The sequence below is a fragment of the Felis catus genome, chromosome B3 (assembly GCF_018350175.1).
Source record: "Felis catus isolate Fca126 chromosome B3, F.catus_Fca126_mat1.0, whole genome shotgun sequence".
Lineage (NCBI taxonomy): Eukaryota > Metazoa > Chordata > Mammalia > Carnivora > Felidae > Felis > Felis catus.
In genome coordinates, this window is record NC_058373.1 from 31,661,539 (window position 1) to 31,684,339 (window position 22,801).

Here is a 22,801-nt window from a genome sequence, read left to right on the forward strand (position 1 = left end):
AAACAGGCTCCAGGCTCCGAGCCATCAGCCCACAGCCTGATGCGGGGCTCGAACTCACGGACCGCGAGATCGTGACCTGGCTGAAGTCGGACGCTTAACCGACTGCGCCACCCAGGCGCCCCTAAGCATCTGATTCTTGATTTGGTCTCAGGTCATGATCTCATCACAGTTGTGGGAGATCAAGTCCTGCATTGGGCTCCATGCTGGGCACCAAGCCTACTTAAGATTCTCTGTTTCCCATTCCTTCTGCCCCTCCCTCTCGCTCAGTCTCTAAAAAAAAAAAAAAAAAAAAAAAAAAAAAGTCATCTTCTCAAAGACAACTTGAGCATACAGGGAACTATTCAAGTTAATAATAGATCCATCTTAAGACAAAGCAAATACAAATCTCGAGGATGTATGCTACCAGATATCAAGACCTATTCAGAAACTGCAGAAATCAAGTCATGTGGTATTGGCACAGGGAGAGGAAAACACATCAGTGAGACGGAATACAGTCAGAAATTGACCCATACAAAACAGTCACCTTATTTATGACAAAGCTGCCACTGAAATTCAGTGGGGACAGGATTAAAAAAAAAAAGAGTAATGCTAGGTCAATTGATACTCATATGTAAAATAAAAACCTTGATTCCTATCTCACTTCCCACCTAAAAACTAATTTGAAATTAATCACAGACTTAATATGAAAGATAAAAGTTACAGAAGATAAAAGGAAAATAGCTTCAAAATTAGGGCTAAGATTTCTTAAATGGGACATAAAAAGCACTCTCCAACAAAATAAAATTCCATAAATTGGATTTTTAAAAAGATTTTTTTTTAAGTTTATTTATTTATATTTGAGGAGAGACAGTGTGAGCAGGGAAGGGCAGAGAGGGAGAGAGAGAATCCCAAGAAGGCTTTGCATTGTCAGCACAGAGCCTTACGTGGGGCTCGAACTCATGAAACAATGGGATCATTACCTGAGCTGAAACCTAGAGTCAGATGCTTAACCAACTGAGCCACCCAGGAGCCCCCATAAATTGGACTTTTAAAAAGTTCTTAAAAACACCCTTAAGTGTGTAAAAAAGCAAGCCACCGAATGGAAGGATATTCGCAATGCACATTCTTTTTTAAAGTGTATTTATTTATTTTGAGAGAGAGCAAGAATGAACAGGAGGGGCAGAGAGAGAGAGGAAGAAGAGAATCCCACAGAGGCTCCGTGCTGTCAGCACAGAGCCCAACTTGGGGCTTGAGCTCATGAATCTTGAGACTATGAGCTGAAATCATGAGTCTAATGCTTAACTGACTGAGCCCCTGAGGTACCCTGCACAATACACATTCTTGACAAGGAATTAATTTCAGTGACAATAGTTATTTCTCAAAGTTCTTCTCAAATATGTCTGTTCTTTCTTCATCATGTCTTACTCTTTCTTAAAGCCTTGATATCTTCTTTAATGTCTTTAATAAATTTTATCTTGCTTATTTTATGTCCTCTGCCCATTTCTTAAATGGATTATTTGTTTTTTGGGTGTTGAATTTGATAAGTTCTTTACAGATTTTGGATTCTAACCTTTTATCTCATATGTCATCTGCAATTATCTTCTCCCATTCTGTAGGCTGACCTTTAGTTTTGTTGGTTGGTTCCTTTGCTGTGCAGAAGCTTTTTATCTTGAAGTCTCAACAGTTCATTTTTGCTTGTTTACTTCTGATGATGAGTCTAGCAAAAAGTTGCTACGGCTGAGGTCCAAGAGGTTGCTGCCTGTGTTCTCCTCCAGGATTTTGATGGTTTCCGGTCTCACATTTAGGTCTTTCATCCGTTTTGAATTTATTTTTGTGTATGGTGTAAGAAAGTGGTCCAGTTTCATTCTTCTGCATGTTGCTGCCCAGTTTTCCCAACACTATTTGTTGAAGAGACTGTCTTTTTTCCATCGGAAATTCTTTCCTGCTTTGTCGGAAGTTAGTTGACCATGTAGCTGTGGGTTATTTTGCTTATTTTATTTCCCTTTTTATTTTTTGAAATAGAGAGCAAGCAGGGAAGGGGGCAGAGGGAGGGAGGAAGAGAGAAAGAAATCCCAAGCAGACTCTGTGCTTAGTGCAGAGCTTGACGTGGGGTTTGATCCCACGACCCTGAGATCATGACTTGAGCCAAAACTAACAGTCAACCAGCTGAGCCACCCAAGCACCTCTTATGTCCCTTTCTAAGATTGACTTCCTAATATCTGAAGTTTTTGTTGTTGTGACTCCTTTTTGTTCTTCTGCTCTTTCTTACAATGGCTCATTTCCATGAATATCTGCTAATTCTTTGTGTGAAATCTTCAGTTTAGCTTTCTTCTTTCTTGTTGGATGGCATGGGTTTTGGTAGCGTTGCTCCGAGGAGGATTTATATTTGCTTTACCAACAGCCCCAGGACCATTTGTTTTAAGGGTAGGTTTTATTGTATACAAATTCTTTCTAAATAAAGTGGACTTAACAAAACTTGAGGTAATACTTAATCAAGATAACACTTTGAGCAACCTGATTTTATTTTCATTTCTGTAGTCTTTAAAAAATTTTTTTTTTAATGTTTACTTACTTTTGAGAGAGAGAGAGAGAGAGAGTGAGAGAGAGAGCATGAGTGGGAGAGGGGCAGAGAGAGGGAGACACAGAATCTGAAGCAGGCTCCAGGCTCCAAGCTGTCAGCACAGAGCCCAATGCGGGGCTCCAACTCACGACCTGCAAGATCATGACCTGAGCCCAAAGTTGGACACCCAACCGACTAAGCCACCCAGGCGCCTCCATTTCTGTAGTCTTTATGTTTTTTATTCCTATAGATCTGGACTTTGCTACTTTTTATAAAAGAATAAACTAGATTAAAATTTTTTAGTTGTAGATACTCAAATGACATGTTATTTACCTTTCCCCTCCTCATTAAATAGTAGAGCTCAGCCTCATCAACTTAGGTCAGCCACCCAGCTACAAAGTTTCTCTTTGCCACCAGAATCTTGAGTCTCTTAATAGTGCCTCAGTTTCTGAGGCATTATATACTATATATCTTATATTCACTGGACATCATATACTACTGTTACTGTAGGTTAAAATGCAGACCCTACCACCCATTTTGGATGTTTCTGGGAAAGGCTGACCACAAACGTGCACAAATTATAGACTTGGGGTTTCAAATTCTAAGGTAAGACTATTCTTTCACACATCAGCTTGTCTTTCACTATCCTGCCCTCAGAGCCAAGCAGAGAGAACTTTTCCTGTCTTTTCTTAGTGCTGATGCATGGTTTTTTGTTTTGTTTTTTAGTTTGCCCTTTGACATAGGGTGCAAAATTTTTAAAGGTTTCAATTTCATGCCGTGGTGTCAGTTTCTATCTCTGAGGGGCTCAGTCTTTCGGTGTTAAAACTCTCCAAGCAAGGTTCCCAGGACCACCACTCTCTTTGGAGAGCTGCTCATCAGCTTTCAAGTTCATTGCCTTGTTTCCAGTTGCCCCTTCATTTCTGGTGTCTGAGGATTTCCTACTTCTCCTGTGATCACAGCTATGTGATTTTTAGTAAGTGTACTATTTTACACATTGATTTGTAGTGGGAGTATTTACAGATGATTTCATTTGTTATCTTGCCAGAAATCCCCATATGAATATTACAAACAGAAAAGTTATTTTAAAAATGCAGCCCCATGTGGGGCTCCACGTTAAGCATGGAGCCTGCTTGGGATTCTCTCTCTCTCTCTCTCTGTCCCTCCCCGGCTCACACTTTCTCTCTCAAAATAAATACAAAAATTGCACATGTGGGGTGCCTGGATGGCTCAATCAGTCAAGTGTCCAACTCTTGACTTCAGCTCAGGTCATGATCCCCATATCAGGCTCTGTGCTAGGTGTGGAGCTTAAGATTCTCTCTCCCTCTCTCTCTTAAAAAATTAATTAATTTAAAAAACGCAAAGGTGCATACTCATAATTTGTTTTCCAATAGTTAACGTTTGGGCCAAATAATTTCCTGAAGGCTTAACGAACACTCGTCCACTACTTTCTCAGAGAAAACTAGCGAGGGTATTAATGTCTTCAACTATGGGTTGGCTGAAGGACTGGGTCAGGACACTTTCCTTTTTACTACGTGTCTGGTCTTCCATCTTTATCTCATGTCCAGGCTTCTAATTTTATCTAGAATCTGACCCTTACTTCTGAGCACAGCATCTACCTGCTAAACGGGCTCCCAAAGAACCTGTTTGGTCCTAGGTTATTCCTTCCTTCATTTGTTCATTTAATAATTTATCATTACAGGGGTGCCTGGATGGCTCAGTCGGTTAAGTGTCTGACTTCGGCTCAGGTCACTATCTCATAGTTTGTGAGTTCGAGCCTTGCATCGGGCTCCGTGCTGACAGCTCAGAGCCTGGGGCCTCCTTCAATTCTATGTCTCCCTCTTTCTCTGCCCCTCCCCTGCTCACTCTGTCTCTGTCTCTCAAAAATGAATAAACATTAAAAAAAATTTTTTTTTAAATAATTTATCACTACAGTGTTTCTGAACATTGTAATGATTCAGAACTCAGAGCAGATGATCTCCTTTACTGGGAGGAACAAGCCACAGCAAGACAACCACATTTGGTAAATAGCTTTGGCCTGAATTACTCATTCAGTATCTATTTGTTATCACCTACTATGTGCCAGGCCTTGGTCCACTGCTGAAGATAAAGTGTGGGTAAGACATTGTTCATTTCTCTATGGAAATTATCATGAAATCAATCAAAACAAATTCTTGAGCACCTAGTATATTCAGCTCCACTGTGAGGAAAACAAAATGAAGACAGGGTCCCTGTCTTCTGCAGGCAGTTACAACATAGTAGCGAACAAAACTTAATAAAACACTAAAATATGTGGTTCAGGTACAAATACCTTAGTAGACAGGAGAGGTAGGAGCCTAAAGAGAGCTGGCTAGTTAGGCAGGATTTCTGAGGAGTTATATCTAAAGATGGGTAGGATGGGTAGGGCAACAGCCATAAGGAATGTGGACTTCAGCCTGAAAACAGACTGACAGACTTTCTGAAAATCTCCCACATAACATGTCAGAAAAGCAGAGGGGTCCCTGCCTGCAATGTTAGGCCCTTCCAGACCCTGTGGTTTGCTCTCCTCAGACAAGCTATCCCGCTCAGTTGCTGCCCCAGTCCCAGGCTTACGTTAGAATGTTCTAGAATTACACTTCTACGTTTGTGCACACCAGATCAGCCTTCGGCTGCTATGATCAACCTCATTCACTTATATTCGCCTGTTCTTTTGCTTTCCTTAGTCCTTGAATTAATTCTCGAATAGAATCCAATTAGAAGTGGCCACTCTTGGGGCGCCTGGGTGGCTAAGCAGGTTGAGCACCAGACTATTGATTTCAGCGCAGGTCATGATCCCAGGGTCACAGGATCAAGTCCTGCCTCGGGCTCCAAGCCGAGCCCAAGATTCTCTCTTCCCTTCCCTTGCTCTCTCTCGCTCTAAGATTTAAAAAAAAAAAAAAAAAAAAAGTAACCTTCTTCAACATTTTAGCGCTAATTCTAATTTCTGTGCAAACGCAAACCAATTCTAACCATGCATTTAAAATACGCAGTTTCTCTATTACAGTTCAGTGGAAATTCCCCTCTCCAAATTGATTCTATGAATGACTGTTATATAAACCTCACCACTGCATGGTGAAGCAAGGATTCCGACTTAACAGCGGACCCACGTTTAGAGGGAGTCGTCCTTCCGTTCCTGCTTTTGCCTCATTGGTAGACTGGCTGCGAGAAGCGCAAAAGAGGATGCCTTCATCCGAGAGCCCTCGGTTTTCCAGGGGAGGGCCGCAAGGTACCACTGGGTGTGTCTGAAGAGGCCGCTAGGGAAGGCGGGTGGCGAGCGTCGGAGCAGGAGGGGATCCGGGAGGGGCCTTCCCTCTGGCGGCGCAGTAACAACCCAGCACTGCCGGAGGACTCTGCATGCTTCTGGGGACCGCGCCAGGCCCACCTCCCGCAACTCGCGCCCTGGAACGCACACAGGCACCAGGTCTTTCACCCGCGAAAGCCGCAGCGGTGCCCCGCGCGGGAAATTTCAAGGGGCTCGGAAACCACGCCCACCCCAGAACCGGAAGCTTTGCAATTAGCGCCACCGGCAGGCAGGGGCTTTAGAAGGGACCGGGCCGCAAGCAGAAACTGCAATTCCCAGAATGCAGCGCAGGGTTTCCGGTTTCCGGCGAGAGGTCCGGAGTGTGTTTACACCGGCGGCTCTGCGGCCGGGTTCCTTCCGCGGGACGGGTGAGGGCTCTGGGCCCCGGGTCGCGCGGGCTCGACATGTGTCCATTAGTTAGCTGGTTCCGTGGGAGTGGTGGGGTCGTCACCTAAGAGATAGTGCCCCTGCCCCACCATTAGCTGTCTGTAACCTTGGGCCGGTGACTTCACCTTCCTGAGTCACGGTTCCCTTGTCTTTAATGTTTAGTTGGTAATGCCTGTCTCAAGGAACAGTTGTGAGGATAAAATGATATGGTATATAAAAAGACCTATTTATTTCCTTCCTTCTTGTAAACCTGGATATCGGTACCTTGAGGATGCCTTGGGGTCTGCTGTGCAGCTTCAAAGCCACACGGCCTTTTTTTTAACTTCCCTACTAGAGGCCTCTTTGGAAGCAATAATGATTATAACGAGGGCTTGCCTTGGAGGATTCTTCCACCCTCAGAGTTTCTGATTCATTTTCTGGGACCCGCATCTGCCAAGCGTTGGGACAATAAAGGCAAAAATTCTAGTCTTTGCTATCAGGGGCCTTCAGGAAGGCGTTGGGGACTGGGGTTTGACAAGTATATAGATATTTGTAACCCTTTGCCCTGAGTATATGTGGGAACAACAGAGGAAGGAGAGAGGGGACAGAGAAGGTTGTATTTGAGTTGATCTTGGTAGTTTGCTAAGAGGCCAGAGGGAGGAGGAGGGATTATACATGCAGAGTTAGCAGATGAACAGAGATATAAAGTGGGAGACGTTTGTTAAGACTGGAGGCTTCCTGGGGGTGGACTTAAGTGCTGGGGAGGTTAGGGCAGGGCAGGGCTCTGTTGGGGAGGAAGGCTGGCAGAGGGAACAGAAAGAATGTTGTCATAAAACAAAACAAAACATAAAACAAAACAAATGTTGTCATAAGCCAGGCTGTGGAGTTATAGACTTATTCACAGAAGTGGTTTGGAGTCGTTGGAGGAGTCCTAAGCAGAGGAATGTTTTGATAAGATCTGTGTTTTAAAGTGATGATTAACTATGGAGAACAAACAGATGGTTACCAGAACAGAGGTGGGTGGGGGGGATGGGTGAAATAGTGATGGAGGTTAAGAGTACATTTAGCATGATGAGCACTGAGTAATGTACACAATTATTGAATCACTAGACTGTACACCTGAAAATAATATAACACTGTTTGTTAGCTATACTGAATTGAAAAAAAATAGTGATGAGTTGGGTGGCAGCATGGGTATTTGATAGGAAGAGAGGCAAGAGGCAGGGGCTTGTTACAAAGCTATTGCAGTTCAAGCAAGAGTTGATGAAGAAAATTGGAAATAAGGAGTGTACGTAAGGGAAGGGGTTGGATGATCTCATTTGAACCTCACGACATTCCATTTTTATGTCCACTTTAAAGATAAAGAAACTGAGGCCTAGCAAGCTGAAGGTTTTTTGCTGTTTATCATAGGATGGGTATAGAAAGGACCCCAGATTCTAGTTCTGGCTTCCTGATGTTGCACCCTGTGTTTTTCCAACAGTGTCACAATGAATTATCTTTCATTCAGCCCCTTGGTGGGGTGGGGGCGGCGTAGGGTGGCAGTCTGCCCTTTAACCACTAAGGCTCTGTTCCTTTACAGGGAGAAAGAGAGAGCGCGAAAGAGAGAGGATGTCTCTCTCAGATTGGCATCTGGCGGTGAAGCTGGCCGACCAGCCACTTGCCCCAAAGTCTGTTCTTCAGTTGCCGGAGTCAGAGCTGGGTGAATACTCACTGGGGGGCTATAGTATTTCATTTCTGAAGCAACTCATAGCTGGAAAACTCCAGGAGTCTGTTCCAGACCCTGAGCTGATTGGTGAGTCTCTGAAACGGGTTGGGCTGCTGCTCTGCTCTCTTTCGGGGGAGGATACTTCGGGAATTACAAGGGTAAATTAAGAGTTTGGGATTTGTTGCCTCATAATGTTAATGGTCCAGGGAAGTTAATGGTAGTTGGGTGAATAGAAACACAAACCATGAAATAAAACTATTGGTTGCCATTTCAGTTGCGCATTATACTGAGTTCCTTTATCACAGAGCTCCTTAACCATGACATTGTTAAATTCTTTCCCTGAAAGAGCAAGAATTTGGGGTACGCTAGGGAAGGAGCAGCTCGTTGGGGGAGGCCCCCAGTATATGGCATTTGAGATGGGTTTTAAAGGATAATTAGAAGGATTTGTGTTTTTGCTTGCTTGGTTGGTCAGAGGGAAGGCAGTAAATAAAGGAAAGGAAGATGGTAAGGGTATTCTAGGTGGAGGAAGAGGGAATTTAAATATAATGTTAAATTATATCATAAACGTAATTTATAATAGCTGAGGTGTCCAACTGGCAAAAAGTATGTTCTTAGTCATAAAAACACTGGGTTCATCCTTTTTTGTTGTTGCATTTTCCCATTCATTTAAATATCAGTCAGCATGATGTTAAGCTCTAGAGCCTACCTGCGCATAGATTCTGTATTTTATGAGTTTGTACTTGCTAATAATTTGTTACCAAAATGTATTTATTAATAAAGAGTACTTTTTAAAGCACGTATCCTTCTCCAGCTATCCGATCAAGGTAAGTTTCTTAGGGGCAGAAACTATCTACACTGTTTTGAAGAATATAATATAAATGGACAGTTCTCTTTTTAGATCTGATCTACTGTGGTCGGAAGCTTAAAGATGACCAGACCCTTGACTTCTACGGCATCCAACCTGGGTCCACAGTCCATGTTCTGCGCAAGTCCTGGCCCGAGCCTGATCAGAAACCAGGTGAGTAAGGGCCCTTAGACAAGCAGAGTTTCTGTAATGTCTACACCGAAAGGGTCTGTGTGCTCTTGAGGCCTGGCCTGGGTGGAACAAAGAAGTGAGTTACTGAGATAGTGATGGAGGATATCTATTATTACCTAGTGGATGAGTCCCATTGGTAACAGAGTGCAGTTTTGATTTTTTTTTTTTTAATGTTTCTTTATTTTCGAGAGAGAGAGAGAGACAGAGCACGAGCAGGGGAGGGGCAGAGAGAGAGGGAGACAGAATCCAAAGCAGGCTTCAGACTCGGAGCTGTCAGCACAGAGCCCGACGCGGGGCTCAAACCCATGGACTGGGAGATCATGACCTGAGCCGAAGTCAGACGCTTAACTGACTGAGCTGCCCAGGCGCCCCAATAGAGTACAGTTTTGGTCTACTTGCTGCCAACACCACTAACAGAAGGGGACTTGTTTCTCTACATTTTAAGTTCATTACCCATTGTATTCTAGTGGGGGTAGGGAGCGTGTGTCTCTTTAAACTTGTTTAGATTAACGGTTTATTTCTCAGTGAACTTTGGATCTCTTTGTTGTTGTTGTTCTTACTAGGAAAAAGCTGAAACTCCCTGTGCTCTCCTAATGCTGTAGCAAATCTTCCCACAAGTGGCCCTGGACAGCTCACTTCTGCTGTACTGGTAGTTTATTTTCCTGAAGCTTGAAAATATTTGAACAGTACTAAAGTAGCTCTTGGAGAACACTCACAAAACCTCGAATGCCCTTTTGATTTATTAATAAAAGGTGCTGCTTGGCATTCATAATTTCAGTTTTACATCTGTGTTTTAAAAGTGTCCCCAGGGATAAAGCTAAGCTATGTAAAAGAGGTTTGTTAAACTGCCCATCTGACATATTTTTGAAATGTTCATGACTGCTGTGATTGGTTATCAGTCTGAAATATCCCCTCTTTTCAATTCTAAACACCAAGGACAAAAAGATCTCTTGTCCACTGACGGGAGGTGAGAAAGAGAAAGGCAGTCTCTGACATTCAAGGGTTGGCCTGGCTCTTGGCTAGGCCTTGACACATGAACAATTTCAACAGATCGCCAACACCCGTAAGGCCACTCACTCTGAGACTATAATGGATCAAGACAAAAATAAGATCCCTCTCATTTCTGAACAGAGACAAAGCCCTGAGCGTTGTTCACATCACAGAAGTGACCAAATATCCCTCCATCCTGGCTATTATGAGCGGCTGTTGCTTCTTTACCAGTTACAGCGTTGGCCTCGCTCTAGTTTTCTTTCCTCTAGCTAAGGATTATTAGCTATCCGATCATAAAATCACCCCCACTTCCTGACAGCATTCAATCCAGAACAAAACCCTACTTCTTGAAACCGCCCCCCCCACCCCTGATCCCCCAGCCGAATCCCAAATCCTATAAATCTTCTGTAACATCATCGTATGGCGATACCCCCAATTCTCGTGGTGTGCATCCTTCCCTTTGTACAGAGCAGTGAGCCCAACTTGGTCCACTGCAGGTGTGCCCCTCTCGTCTTTGGCTGGAGGGCACTGACAGAAGGAAAGTAACATTTGTTGCTTCTTCAAGCCAGATTGTTTCTCTTTGATATCCCATTTAATCATTAGACCTGCAGGCCAGGTAACAGCATTAGCATTTGATAGATGAAGAAAAGGAAAGTTAGAAAAGGTATTTATTCAAGGTCACCTACTTAGAAAATTAATGCAAGAGCTGGGATGTGAATCAGCTTTTCCTGGCTCTAGAGCCCACATTCTTTCCACTGGGCTGGCTGCTTCCCACTTCCAAAGAGTGAGGTAGAGATTAACTCAGAGATGTTACAGAGACAACCACAGCTCTTAGCTGATGATTGGATTCAGATATTAAGAGTCCTTTTCCTCCTCCCTTTGGCCTGGAGTTTTATCTTTGAAACACGTGCATGTTTTCTTGCGGGGTGAAAATAAACTTAGATCTGAAAAGAAACGGTTTCGCGGTGGCATTTTGGATATTTTATTTTTGAGTGCTCTTATAAAAGGAAGCACATTTCTGGGTCTCCCACTAGATTAGCGCCTGTAGGAGGAGAACCTGTCAGTCCCTCCCTTCCCACCTGGATCCCTTTGATGGTTCTCTGTGGCAGGTTACGGATCTCTTCAGGATCTTACTTAGCCTGCTGTTTGAGCAGGGACGTGTACCGTGAGCCCTGGCTACAAAAAAAAAAAAATGACTTGGGATTCCATCAAAGCACCTCATTCTTTTATTCTCCCATGATTTTGCACACAGTCTCACTGAAGCTTAGAATACCTTCTCCTAGAAAACATCTGCTTTACCAATTAAAACTAAGCCAACGGCTAAACTTTCCCATATATACAAATCATAGTGTCCAAAGATCAGGAAGGAGCTTTGAGTCCCAGTGAAATGCTTGCTGTTGGGCGTAGGTGATAACAAGGTTAAGGGGTACAGTGTTTTTTCTTGGTTCTTATATATATGTATATTTTAAGATTAAAAATAATATAGAAGCCTAAAAGAAAATATGACAGAGAAAACAATTAGCCTTGATCCTGCCACCCTCCCTAAGTTCTCTTCTCCCCTTTGTGCCCTTCCAGCCTTGGACCACGTGCACACTGACACATTTTACGGAGTTTTACTAGAGAACATATGTACAACTTCGTGTTCTATTTCTTTCTCTTAACATATTGTGTCAGCATTGCTCCATATTGTTCAGATGGCTTTTGGTTCTTATTTTAAATCGCTGTCTAAAAGTCTACAGAGTTGGCTATACATTCCTCCTTTTCAAATGTAACAAGTCTAGAACTCGCGCAGTGGGATATTGATCGGAGCGGTCTCTTTCAGGTGCTGAGATCCACCACTGCCACCTGAACTTGAATTTGTTTGCCTTGTGTACTGGAGCTGCTCCAAAGAGGGTGTGGTTCTCCCATCTGTGGTGGCATTAGTGGGTTTTTCTGAATGGGCACTCATGTTCTTTGTGGGGTGCTGAGGGAACACGCTGGGTGATGCTCTGCATCTGCCGCAGGGACAGGGCCGGGTTGTAGGTAACTGAGTGTCTTGTCCCCAGAGCCTGTGGACAGAGTGGCTGCCCTGAGGGAGTTCCGGGTGCTGCACACTGCCCTGCACAGCAGCTCCTCCTACAGGGAGGCGGTGAGTGTGTGCCGAGGCCCCTTGCCCCAGACTCTTGCCAGGATGGCAGGAGAGGGTGTGAACGCTGGTGAGTGGTGTCGAGTGGGAGCTGGAAGCCTGTTACCATGGCTACTAAGAGTTCCTTGGGGAGTTTTTGTCGTGTCTGTGGGTCTCAGCAGAGCCCTATCATCCCCCAAACAGGCTCTCTCAGCTAGGTCTTGTTGATTTCCTCTTGTGAGAATGATACTACCTCTCCTGATACTGGATTGGCCTCACGGAATGAATATAGTTGCAGCCAATGGATCCACATGCTGTTTCTGCCGGGCGTCATTCTTTGACTTTTGCTGAACTGCCTGCCCACTGCTCCTCACCTGGATTTCCTCATTGGGCAAATGTGCTGATGTCTTTCTGTAGGAGAGTTGATAAGCAGAATTAATAGAGCTGCAAACTTCCCGACATATATGCATATGAAATGATAATTTTACAGAGATTGAAAAGGGCTTTTGGCACCTAGAAGAACGTTTGCCATTGGGCTTACAAACTTTTATTTTGGAAGCTTTATTTTTTGAGCTTTTATTTTGGAAGCATTAGAACTACAGATGAGGAACAGGACTAGAGATTGTAGGTTTACCGTGGTCTTGCTTTCTTTAAAAATTGTTTGTTTCCCCTCCAGTAAGCTACAATCTTAGAGAAAAAAGTTCATGTGTTTCCTGGGGCTATTGTTCCACTGTGGTGGTGTGCATGCAAGCACACAGAGGGAGGAATCACTTCAGCAGCGTGCAGGTGTTTGCTGAGTGGATTGAACTGGTTGAGTGCTCAGCGCCTCTGCCCCCACCCCCATTTCTCCTGCAGGTCTTTAAGATGCTCAGCAATAAGGAATCTCTGGATCAGATCATTGTGGCCACCCCAGGTCTCAGCAGCGACCCCATTGCCCTCGGTAAGTGCAGGACTGAGCTTGAGGAAACAGGAGTTGTTGGAGAAGGAGAAACAGGGAGAGGCAATTACCATCTTGTGAAGAACCACTGGTCTTGTTGGGGCGAGGGGTAACCAAGATGTGTTACATACACCCAGCCCTCCAAGAGCGGTCAGTGCTGCTGAGAAATCATGGCCTAGCTAACATCATAAATGAGATGGTAGGTTGCCAGATGGGGGCAGCATTTAGCCCCCAGGAGGGAAGACTTCCTACACACTTTGGTGGCCAAGGGAGGAACCCAGACATATGGGGAAGAGAGACTGATGTGTCGGTATGCAGCATGTGACCTAAGTGCAGAGGGAGGTGGTGAGTGGGGAACACGGTGGAGAACACTTGGGTTGTGCTTCTTGGTGTTTTGTTTCCTCCTCTTCTCATGAGAGCTGCTCTGTGATCCTGTGTCCCTGTTGAACTGGTTGCTCTGAGACCTAAAGCCTCTTCATACCCTCCTAGACTAGGAAGAGTCTCTGAGGTGAGCCCTGTTCTCCTTCAGGTGTTCTCCAGGACAAGGACCTCTTCTCTGTCTTCGCTGATCCCAGCATGCTTGATACGTAAGTCTACCCATCTTATTAAAGGGTACCCTGTGTCTCCTCATGGTTGGGCCAGAAACCTAATCGTTACCCCAGATTCTGCTCTTAGAGCCCAACCCCATCTCTCCCAAAGTCTACCTGTTAAGTATGTCAGCAGGTGAGAAAGAGCAGGGGCTCCCAGTAGACCGACCAAGCCCAGGGACAGGACACGTGGAGATGCGGAGTTGAAGCAGGGTTCTGAGGGAGGTGGCTTTGCAGCCGGGCTCAGTTCAGTGCTTATTCGGTAGACATTGGAGAGCCTTTAAAATATATACATATGTAAAAATATATATAAATTAAAATATATATATATATATATATATATATATATATAAAGTGTATATATATGTGTGTATATATATATACACACACACACACATACATATATATACTTTTTTTTTTTGAGAGAGAGAGAGAGAGTGAGAGAGCGAACACACACATGCACAAGCAGGGGAGGGGCAAAGAGAGAGGGAGGCAGAGGATCCAAAGCGGGCCCCATGCTGACAGTAGAGAGCCTGATGCAGGGCTTGAACTCACGATCCACGAGATCATGACCTGAGCCGAAGTCGGATGCTTAACCAACGGAGCCACCCAGGTGCCCTGAGCCTTTAAAATATTTTAAGATGGGGAAAGATGCAGGAGCATTGATCCCTAAAATTGTAGAACTAGAAGGGACAGTACAGGTTATAGACCTTATTTTGCAAGTGAAGAAAACAGCTCCACCCTGGGAAGAGAAGGCACCTGACAGAGGTCATCCAGGAAAGTAGTGACGGAGATGAGACTAGAGAGAGACCCCTGAGCCGCCTTGGCTATGCATGTCCTATCATGCCTTGCCAGAGGGGAAGGTAAAGCATTGGCAGTGGACCCTAGGACTGGCGGCCTTGCCATTGCTGCTGAGGGCAGGGCAGGAGAACAGAGCCAACTGGTGGGAGGTGCCAAGGAATTTAAAGTCAGGCAAGGGAATGCAGCTGTTTTGAGGGGCACCCAGAACTGCTGGCATGCTGAGGGGTCTCTTTCCTTCTTAGTCACCCTTGTGTTTCTTCCTGCCTCTGTCCCAGGTTGGTGCCTGCTCACCCAGCCCTGGTCAATGCCATCGTCCTGGTTCTGCACTCGGTGGCGGGTAGCACCCCACTGCCAGGAGCTGACTCCTCTTCGAGGAGCATGCCCTCCAGCTCGTACCGGGACATGCCAGGTAGGCCCCAGAAAGCGTAACGTAGGCCCCCTCGGGAGCCGGCAGTGGCCCAGGGATTTGCTTTACTCAGCAGCTATGTATAGCGCTGGCAGAGGGCGTTCCTCGGGAACTCTCGGTTTGAGTCAGGGAGTGCATCTGTCCTGTAATTTTCCAAGGGGAGAGATGAAAATGTGAATTTGGAGAGTATCTGAACTGAGATTCTGGAGCTACGCCTGTGCCTTTCTGTTCTTCCTCCCGAAATCTGTTCTCCCTCCTCCAGGTGGCTTCCTGTTTGAAGGGCTCTCTGACGATGAGGACGACTTTCACCCAGTAAGTGGCCTGGCTGCTTGCCATTTAGAGGAGATGGTGCCAGGGACGCGTCTCTCCCTGGGACTTGGCACACCCAAGCCGGGGGGTGGTCTTAACCCCTCTGGTGGCCAATCTATGTCATACTATTCCTTTCTGAACCTGGCAGCTTGGGGAGGCTCCTTCTGTTCCTGCCGCGGGGGCGGGGTTCATCTGGGAATGTCTCAGTGCCACTTCCCTGATCCTGGGCACCTCCCTTCTCCAGACCTCCAGGTCCACGCCTTCTAGCAGCACACCCAGCTCCCGCCCAGCCTCCCTGGGGTACAGTGGAGCTGCTGGCCCCCGACCCATTACCCAGAGCGAGCTGGCCACTGCCCTGGCCCTGGCCAGCACTCCGGAGAGCAGCTCTCACACGCCGACTCCTGGCACCCAGGTATGAAGATGGGGGCTGGGCCCCCAGGGGAGAAGCTCCCCAGCAGTGAAGTGGGTTTACCTTTGCTGACCCTGGTGCTAGATCTGGTTTGAGCTGAAGTCTTCCTGGAACCCTGGTGGGGTTCTCACTGCAGCCCGGTCACCCTCTCCCTGACTTGCCTTTAGGGCTTAGCATCCGGGGTGCAGTACAGTCCAGAATTCCTCCCCTCGTCGTTCAGAACCTCCCCTCGCGTAGTGTGCCCTTCCTCATCCTTGACAGGTCTCAGCCGTCACCGGCTTAAGCGTTCCTGGTAATGGTCACTCTAGCTGCCAAGGCCATCTCTCCCAATGCTGCGGTCCTAGGCTAGGTCAGGGGCTCAGTTCCATTTCCCTGGGCAGAAGAGGATGGAATCTTCTCTGGCCTCAGCGAGCTTTTAGGCACCCCTGTGTGGTTGTCCCACGTAGGTGTCTGTTGGGAGGCAGTAGTTGGGTACCCCAGGGACCCACGATGGGGTACCGTGACGATCTCATGTATGTACTGGAAGATTGAGGTGTCTCTGAGGGTGGCACTAACCACTGATTTGTCTCTAGGGCCATTCCTCAGGGACCTCACCAATGTCCTCTGGTGTCCAGTCAGGGACACCCATCACCAACGATCTCTTCAGCCAAGCCCTACAGCACGCTCTGCAGGCCTCTGGGCAGCCCAGCCTTCAGGTCAGTTTTCCCCACTCCGGTATCCATGCGGCTGCCTGGTTACTTTGAATACGGAGCTTCTTTCTGCTCTCTAGAGGGCCTTCTTCGCTCTAGGAACAGCTGGCAGTGTGACAGGAGAGGATGCTCCCAGCAAGGGCAGTTTTCCCTGTGGCTTCCACTCCTGCACCCTGTGGCCCTGGCCTGACTCCACTGACTGTGTGGCTGGGACACTTAATGGCCGTTTTAGTCAAAGAGTCATTCATTCATTCCGTGAGCATTGACTGAGTGTTGAGTACTGAAATACCAGATCTGGGTCCAGCTCCTGGGGCAGAGGTGAGCCATCATCATCTCTGCCGTGGAGGGGTACCAGGAGATTGAAACGGGAGCAGTAGAGCGAGAAGCCCAGCCCAGGCTTCAAGTGAGGGCCTGGGTCAGGCAGAACTTTTCTGAGGAAGGGGCGTTTTAACTGATTATCAAAGAATTGGTTAGAGGTTAGCCAGACAGGAAAGGGGTATTTGGGAGGATGGTGTCCAGGTAGAGGCAGCCACCTGTTGGAGCAAATGTGTGGAGGTACATGTGACATCCCCGAGCCTGCAAGGCCAGAAGGCAGTGTCCTCATGGAAAAGATCCTCAGACGGAGCCAGAGAACAGGGGAGCAGGACCCTGAGTGTGACAGCCCTGAGTGTTTGAGGAAGGAGACCAGACTTGATCGTGTAGTCACCAGGGAGCCAAGGAGGGTTTCAGCAGGGAATGACACCATGGCTGCTCTGCTTCATAGAAAGGTCACTCGAGCAACTAAGTGGAAGACCATAGGAGCCAATGTTTTATTGCATGTCTCTGTGCATGAGCTGTCTGCTTCACTCTGTTTCCTTTGCTTTGTTTCCTTCACTCTGTTTCCAAACACTTTGTTTCCTTTGTTTCCTTCACTCTGTTTCCGCTCTGTTTCCTGAGCCTGGGGGTGAATGTCATTTCTGGAATTGGTCCAGGGTCATATAGCCATCAAGTGGGAAAGACAGGGTTCAAGCTCCCGTGGTTTCCTCTAAACCTATGTGGTCCCAGTGGACAGTGAGGGGAATAGGAGCAGGGTCCGTGGACAGCTTGTCTGTTCCATTCCTTCATCTTCCCCAGCTAGATGCCTGTTCACTCTGCTCTCCAGCTCAAGAACTTTCACTGGCTCCACCTGACCAACCAAGTTGGTTTGTGTGGTTTTTGAAAGACCCTCCACACCTCACTGCCTGCCTGCCTCTCTGAATTTGCATTTCATCCCCACTGCCTTCTTCCCACGAGTGAGCACATTGTCTTCCTTAAGTTGTTCACTTCCTCCTTCATGAAGTAGAGATATTGATAAAGCTTTGAAAGTACTAAAAGAAAATGTGGGGGGCTCCTGGGTGGTTCAGTCGGTTGAGCATCCGTCTTCGGCTCAGGTCATGATCTCACAGCTCGTGAGTTCAAGCCCTGCGTTGGGCTCTGTGCTGACAGCTCAGAGCCTGGAGCCTGCTTCGGATTCTGTGTCTCCCTCTCTCTCTGCCCCTCCCCCGCTCATGTTCTGTCTCTCTCTCTCTCTCTCTCTCTCTCTCTCTGTCAAAAATAAACATTAAAAAAACTTAAAAAAAAAAAAAGATTTAAAAAAAAAGAAAGAAAGAAAATGTGGGTTAATTTCTTTAAACCCTTGTAGTGGAGAGGGCCTTGTGTAGCTGAGAGTCAAAATCCAGGAGCCATTACATAAAGAGTAATACATTCTGAGTTTGTAGAAGTGAAGATTTCTGCATAGGAAACCACACCAAACCAGAAGCAAAGACCAAAGGCCAACAACAAACAGGGAAAAAGTCTGTAACACATACCAGGCAAAACTTCCCTGGTGTGTAGAATTCTAGTAATTTAGGACCAACAACTCCATAGAAAAATGGGCAAAGGACAGGAACAGGCTCTTCATGGAAAGGAAGTGCTGATTAACGCCATGATTCCTTCCAGCCCCATTCTTGGAATTTCTCCTGGAATTATGTGTGTGCCTGTAGAAAACGACATTTGTACGGAGGCCGTCACCTTGGCATCGTTTGTAGTGGCGAAGGGTTGGAAACAGCTCAGTTATGGTACATTTCAAGACATGTATGAGTTGGAATATTGTACAGTTATTAAAAAGCTCTCTAGTGGCAAAGAGAGATCATCAGGCTACGTTAATTATGTTGGAAAAAAGGCAGGTGCTGAGGGTAGAACAGGGTCTAAGAAAAGAGTAGCTACGGGAATCTATATTTGTATTTTCTCAAAGATAAGTAAAATAGGTTCTCTGGGGTGGGTATGGGAGTGGATAGAGGGAAACTTTTCACTATGCATCACACTCAAAAACAAAACTAATTTAAAAATGTACCCCCTCCCCCCATCTGTGTGTATGTGTCTGTCTGTCTATACATAGAGCAGGAGAAAGAAAGTAATTTAATTTTTTAAAATTTAGATAGTGAGTAATCTGTGCCTTCTTTTTTGATCCTTATGTTAAATTTTTCCTTTTTTAATTGGGAAAACTTCTCGTTTGTTCTCTAAACTCTCAAGGCCCTCTGGTAGTCTTCCTAGAAGCCCTGTGTTCTGCGGAACTTCACATCAGCGACTTTGCCTTAGGAACCGACCTTCGTCCCTCCCCCTGAGAGAGCAGACCCCGGCAAGTCTACTGAGGATCCCAGCTAACAGCTTCCGCTTGTCCTGTCTTTCTGCAGAGCCAGTGGCAGCCCCAGCTGCAGCAGCTGCGTGACATGGGCATCCAGGACGATGAGCTGAGCCTGCGGGCCCTGCAGGCCACTGGCGGTGACATCCAAGCGGCCCTGGAGCTCATCTTTGCCGGAGGAGCCCCGTGAACTCCTGCTCCTCCTGACCCCCCAGCAAACTGCCAAGGCGGCTGCCCGTGGGAGGCACTCCTGAAGGTGCCCCATCTCTCCTCTCCCCAATACATCTGATGGTCGACCTTCCGCCTTGTCCATTGCTTGGCCGTTCTGGCTGATCTGAGCTGGTGGAGGCAATGGGGCAAGCGTGGTGTGTGGGTCTTGGCGCCGTGGGATCAGGGATTGTGGCCTGCCCCTGCTTCTGAGCCCTGGGTGGAGAATTTTAGACCCACATCACGGGATGCTGTGTGATGCCCACATTCTCTTTTTTGGAGAAGTTTCCAGTGATAGCGCCAGGACCTTTGGTACGTTGGGGTGTGGCAGCCTCAGGACTTGCCCAAGGCTGGAGCAGAACCACCACCCAGTGTCCAGGGTGGCTGCTGTGGCGGCTGTGGCCAGAAGAGGCCTGCGCTTCTGAGATGACCCCAGTCTGAGGAGTGGCCAGGTGTCCTTTTACTGTGAGCGGGTAGGGCAGCTCGCCTTCCCACAGGCTCCCACAAGATTCCGTATTCCTCCCCTGGCCTCCTCTCGCCAGGGAGTCTTTGATGCCTATTCTGTAACCACGCCAGACTCTGGGCCTCAGAGCTGTGCCAGGAGGCAGGGCCCTCTTCTCTGTCCTCAAGGCGTAAATACAAGAGCAGTTAAATAACAATACTAAACAACAACACCAACACGAACAGGGCTCAGCTTTCATCTTGAAGAGAGGGCACCAACCCCCAAGCTGCCGCTCCATCTGCCCGAGCTCTCGTTCCCCTTGGCACAGTGTTTCCTACTGCGTCGCAGACACGTCCAAGTTGAGCGAGTGGGTTTCGTGTGCTTTGAATACTTTGTCAGGAAAAGATCCTTCCCCTCAGATGGTGTTTCAGTGGAAAGGAGCTCAGGTCTGCGCCTGCCCTGTGCCTTAGGCAGACGTCCTGCCCACAGCATCCACCGTCCTGGTCATTCAGCCTCTGCTTGTCACTTCCTGGGACAAGAGGTCTACCACTGATAAGGACTGCCTCTTCTGTCCTTTGGTCCCATCTCTGCCCCGAGGGAGCACACAGACAAGCCTGCTGCCCTCTCTGCTCTGTTAGCGTGGCTTTAGTTAGGGAGAGGGGTGACAATTCACTTGCCCCTTTGGCCTGTGCTGGTTTTGGTGCCTCGCACATCCTGTTCTCCATGAATGACTTCCTTATCAGTGATGCTCTTAAGGGGAGGCGCTCAGGAGGACCCCCTGTTCTAGATATGGCCTGAGTAGCATAGTGTTCTGTCCCTCCTCCAGAAACTGTGAAGTCTTGCCACATTTCCCTCTCCATCCTAGAATTAATGTTGAGAGGTGTTTGCATTTGCTGCAAAGGCTTGGAACTTACCAGGCTTCTTGGTGCTGGGCCTCTTTTGGGCCTCAGTGGTCTACCTGGAGCCCAGCTGCCTCCTTGTGGGTGGGAACAAAGACCAAGAAGGAAGCTCTCTGTCTTTTCACCCAACGTCTCTGGCTTGACTGTGGTAGAAACAGAGGTCATTTCCAGCCACATGGGACCACTTGCTGACACAGCCCTTCTCCCCATGACACTGCGTGCCTAGAGCTAGTTTCCATTCTGTGGCCACTCATACCCTGCCCCTGGGGACTGCCATCACAAGCACTGGGGCTCAACTCTCCCACACCATCATGCTGGGGGACATTTGAGTAACCCTGCCCTGTCCCTGGAACTGACCCCCCAAATACCAGTTGCACTGTTTCCAAGAATTGAACCGTTTCCACGATTTCCCCTTCCCTTCTTTGTCAGCTCTTTCCTCCGAGGTCTTGGCAAGTTGGCTTTACTTCCTGTGGCCATGTTTTAAATAATATATGTTGAGTCTGATAAGCGCCCACACAGAGCCTGGGGCTTTCCACGGGCCAAGGACTCCTTCCTCACCATTGTTCCCTTTACTCTCCCAAAAAACATTCGTTCAGCCTCTGCTCTGTGCCAGGTAAACCTGATGGGGTCCTTGCTATCACAGAGCCACATCATTGGGAAGACAGAAAAACAGATATTTACACTAAAGCCTGATGACAGGCAGACGAGGCAGGTCCCCCTAGAAAGGGGAGAAAGGGTCCCCATAGAAAGGGTTAGGGTGGGGGTGTGTGAGTGAGGGAGAGCTTCTTGGAGAGAGTGGTGTCTGACTTGAGAGCTGAGGGGGAGGAGGAGTTGGGCAGGAAAGTGTACGTGCTGAGAGGGCCAGAAGCAGGGAGAATACAGCTCCTGTAGCCCTGTGTGGCAGGGTGGATTTTTGAGGTAGGCAGAGGCTGGATCCTTTTAAGCCATGTATAAAGAGTTTGGACTTCTTTAAGAACACTGGGAGTCACAGGAGATTTTGAGTCCAGGGAGAGTGAGGTTTGCATTGTAGATAGGTCACTGGCTGCTGTGTGTGAACAGGTGGAGAGCGGGGCAGGCTTGAGGCAGGGAGGCCAGTGAGGAAGCTGTGATCCACTAAGCACTGACCGTGGGCTCACCTGGCAGTCTGGCCGTGTGGAAGGGGGGCGGGTGGAGAGCCATTTGAGGACTTAGCATTCACATGGCCTCTTGGGAAAGGTGAGCGTTACTTAATTAGCCCCGGTTTTCGGGTGAGGGCACGGGGGCTTGAGAGGTGAGGTCATCCGTCCACAATCGCAGTTAGGCATTGGACAAGTTGGCCTCAGGAACTCAGGTCTGTCTTGCTCCAAAGCTGGTGCGCTTCCCACTGCTGCTCCTGGCTGGTGGGTGCAGAGGGGTGGGAGGCGGTGCAGGGGCTGACCAGGTGGAGGAGCTCGGGCTTTATCCTAAAGGCAGAGAGCACCCTTTGGATGGCTTTAGGCAGGCCAGTTGGGGGGGGGGGGGGGGGGTGGGGGGCGGGGACCAAATTCGTGTGAGGTAACCTGACAGCTGTGTGGAGGCTGGATTTGTGGGAAGTGAGATTGGCAGTGGGAGACCAGCTCGGCGGCTCGGCGGCTTGCTGCCTGCAGATGGGACGCACGCACGTGGGGACTAGAGCCGCAGCAGGGGGGCTGGGTGGAGGGGAGGGATGTGAGATGTGAAAGACAGACTAGATGTGGGGACGAGGGAGACGGAGAAGGTGGTGGGGCGTGAGTGGGTAGATGGTGGTGCGGCCAGAATAAGAGATCGGGGGTTGGCTTTGGAATGCAGGGCCAGTTTGGGACACGTTGGGCTCACGGTGCCATGGGGACAGCCAGGTGGGGGTGTCTTGTAGAACAGTGGGTGTTTCTTAAGTTGGAGATAATGATCAGGGAGTCTTGGGTTGAAGACTCTGCTTGTGTCCTGTGAGAAGGGAATTCAACTTTTCAGGGATGGGTAGCAGCCAAGGGACACCCACTAAGGAGTTAGACTTTATAGGGATGGTGACTGGTGACCATGGAACACAGAAGGGGGCGGTCTCCGCCGCTTCTGGGAAGGTGAGACCATGAGTCATCAAAGCTGCTGGAATGGAACTGGACAAAGAGGGTACGGTCAGTTTTGTGAGGTCTGTGGAGAGACCTTAGCAGCCAGGGCTGACCTTGGATTTGCTGACTTGAGCCATGGTGACCTTGCGGAAACGTTATAGTGGAACCAGAAAACAGTGGCAGGGGTTGAGGCCTGAATAGGTGGGGGCAGCAGAGGCAGGGAGGGCAGAGAACTCTGGAGAACCTTGCCTGCAGGAGGGTAGCTGGAGGGGAGATAGTTGGCAGTTGGAAGGGAGATGGGACTGAGAGTGAGCTTTTGCAGTTCAGCAGAGGTGAAGTTGGAATTGATCACGAGAACTTT

At 47.8% G+C, this 22,801-nt stretch overlaps 1 protein-coding gene across 2 annotated transcripts; it reads left to right on the plus strand.

Annotated features, from left to right (window-relative positions):
- Nucleotides 1-6,069: 6,069 nt before the first annotated feature.
- UBL7 (ubiquitin like 7) lies at nt 6,070-19,133 on the plus strand. 2 transcript variants are annotated; one of them, XM_019832056.3, is made up of 11 exons: nt 6,070-6,223; nt 7,801-8,013; nt 8,813-8,944; nt 11,998-12,080; nt 12,912-12,996; nt 13,523-13,580; nt 14,657-14,790; nt 15,050-15,099; nt 15,341-15,508; nt 16,078-16,200; nt 18,885-19,133. In XM_019832056.3, the coding sequence occupies exons 1-11, from the start codon at nt 6,136-6,138 to the stop codon at nt 19,020-19,022; spliced, it is 1,272 nt and encodes a 423-aa protein (XP_019687615.2). In that variant the 5' UTR covers nt 6,070-6,135; the 3' UTR covers nt 19,023-19,133. The 2 variants fall into 2 exon arrangements, with proteins under 2 accessions (XP_019687615.2, XP_003987003.3); XM_003986954.6 differs by having other exon boundaries at nt 8,825-8,944.
- Nucleotides 19,134-22,801: the final 3,668 nt, after the last annotated feature.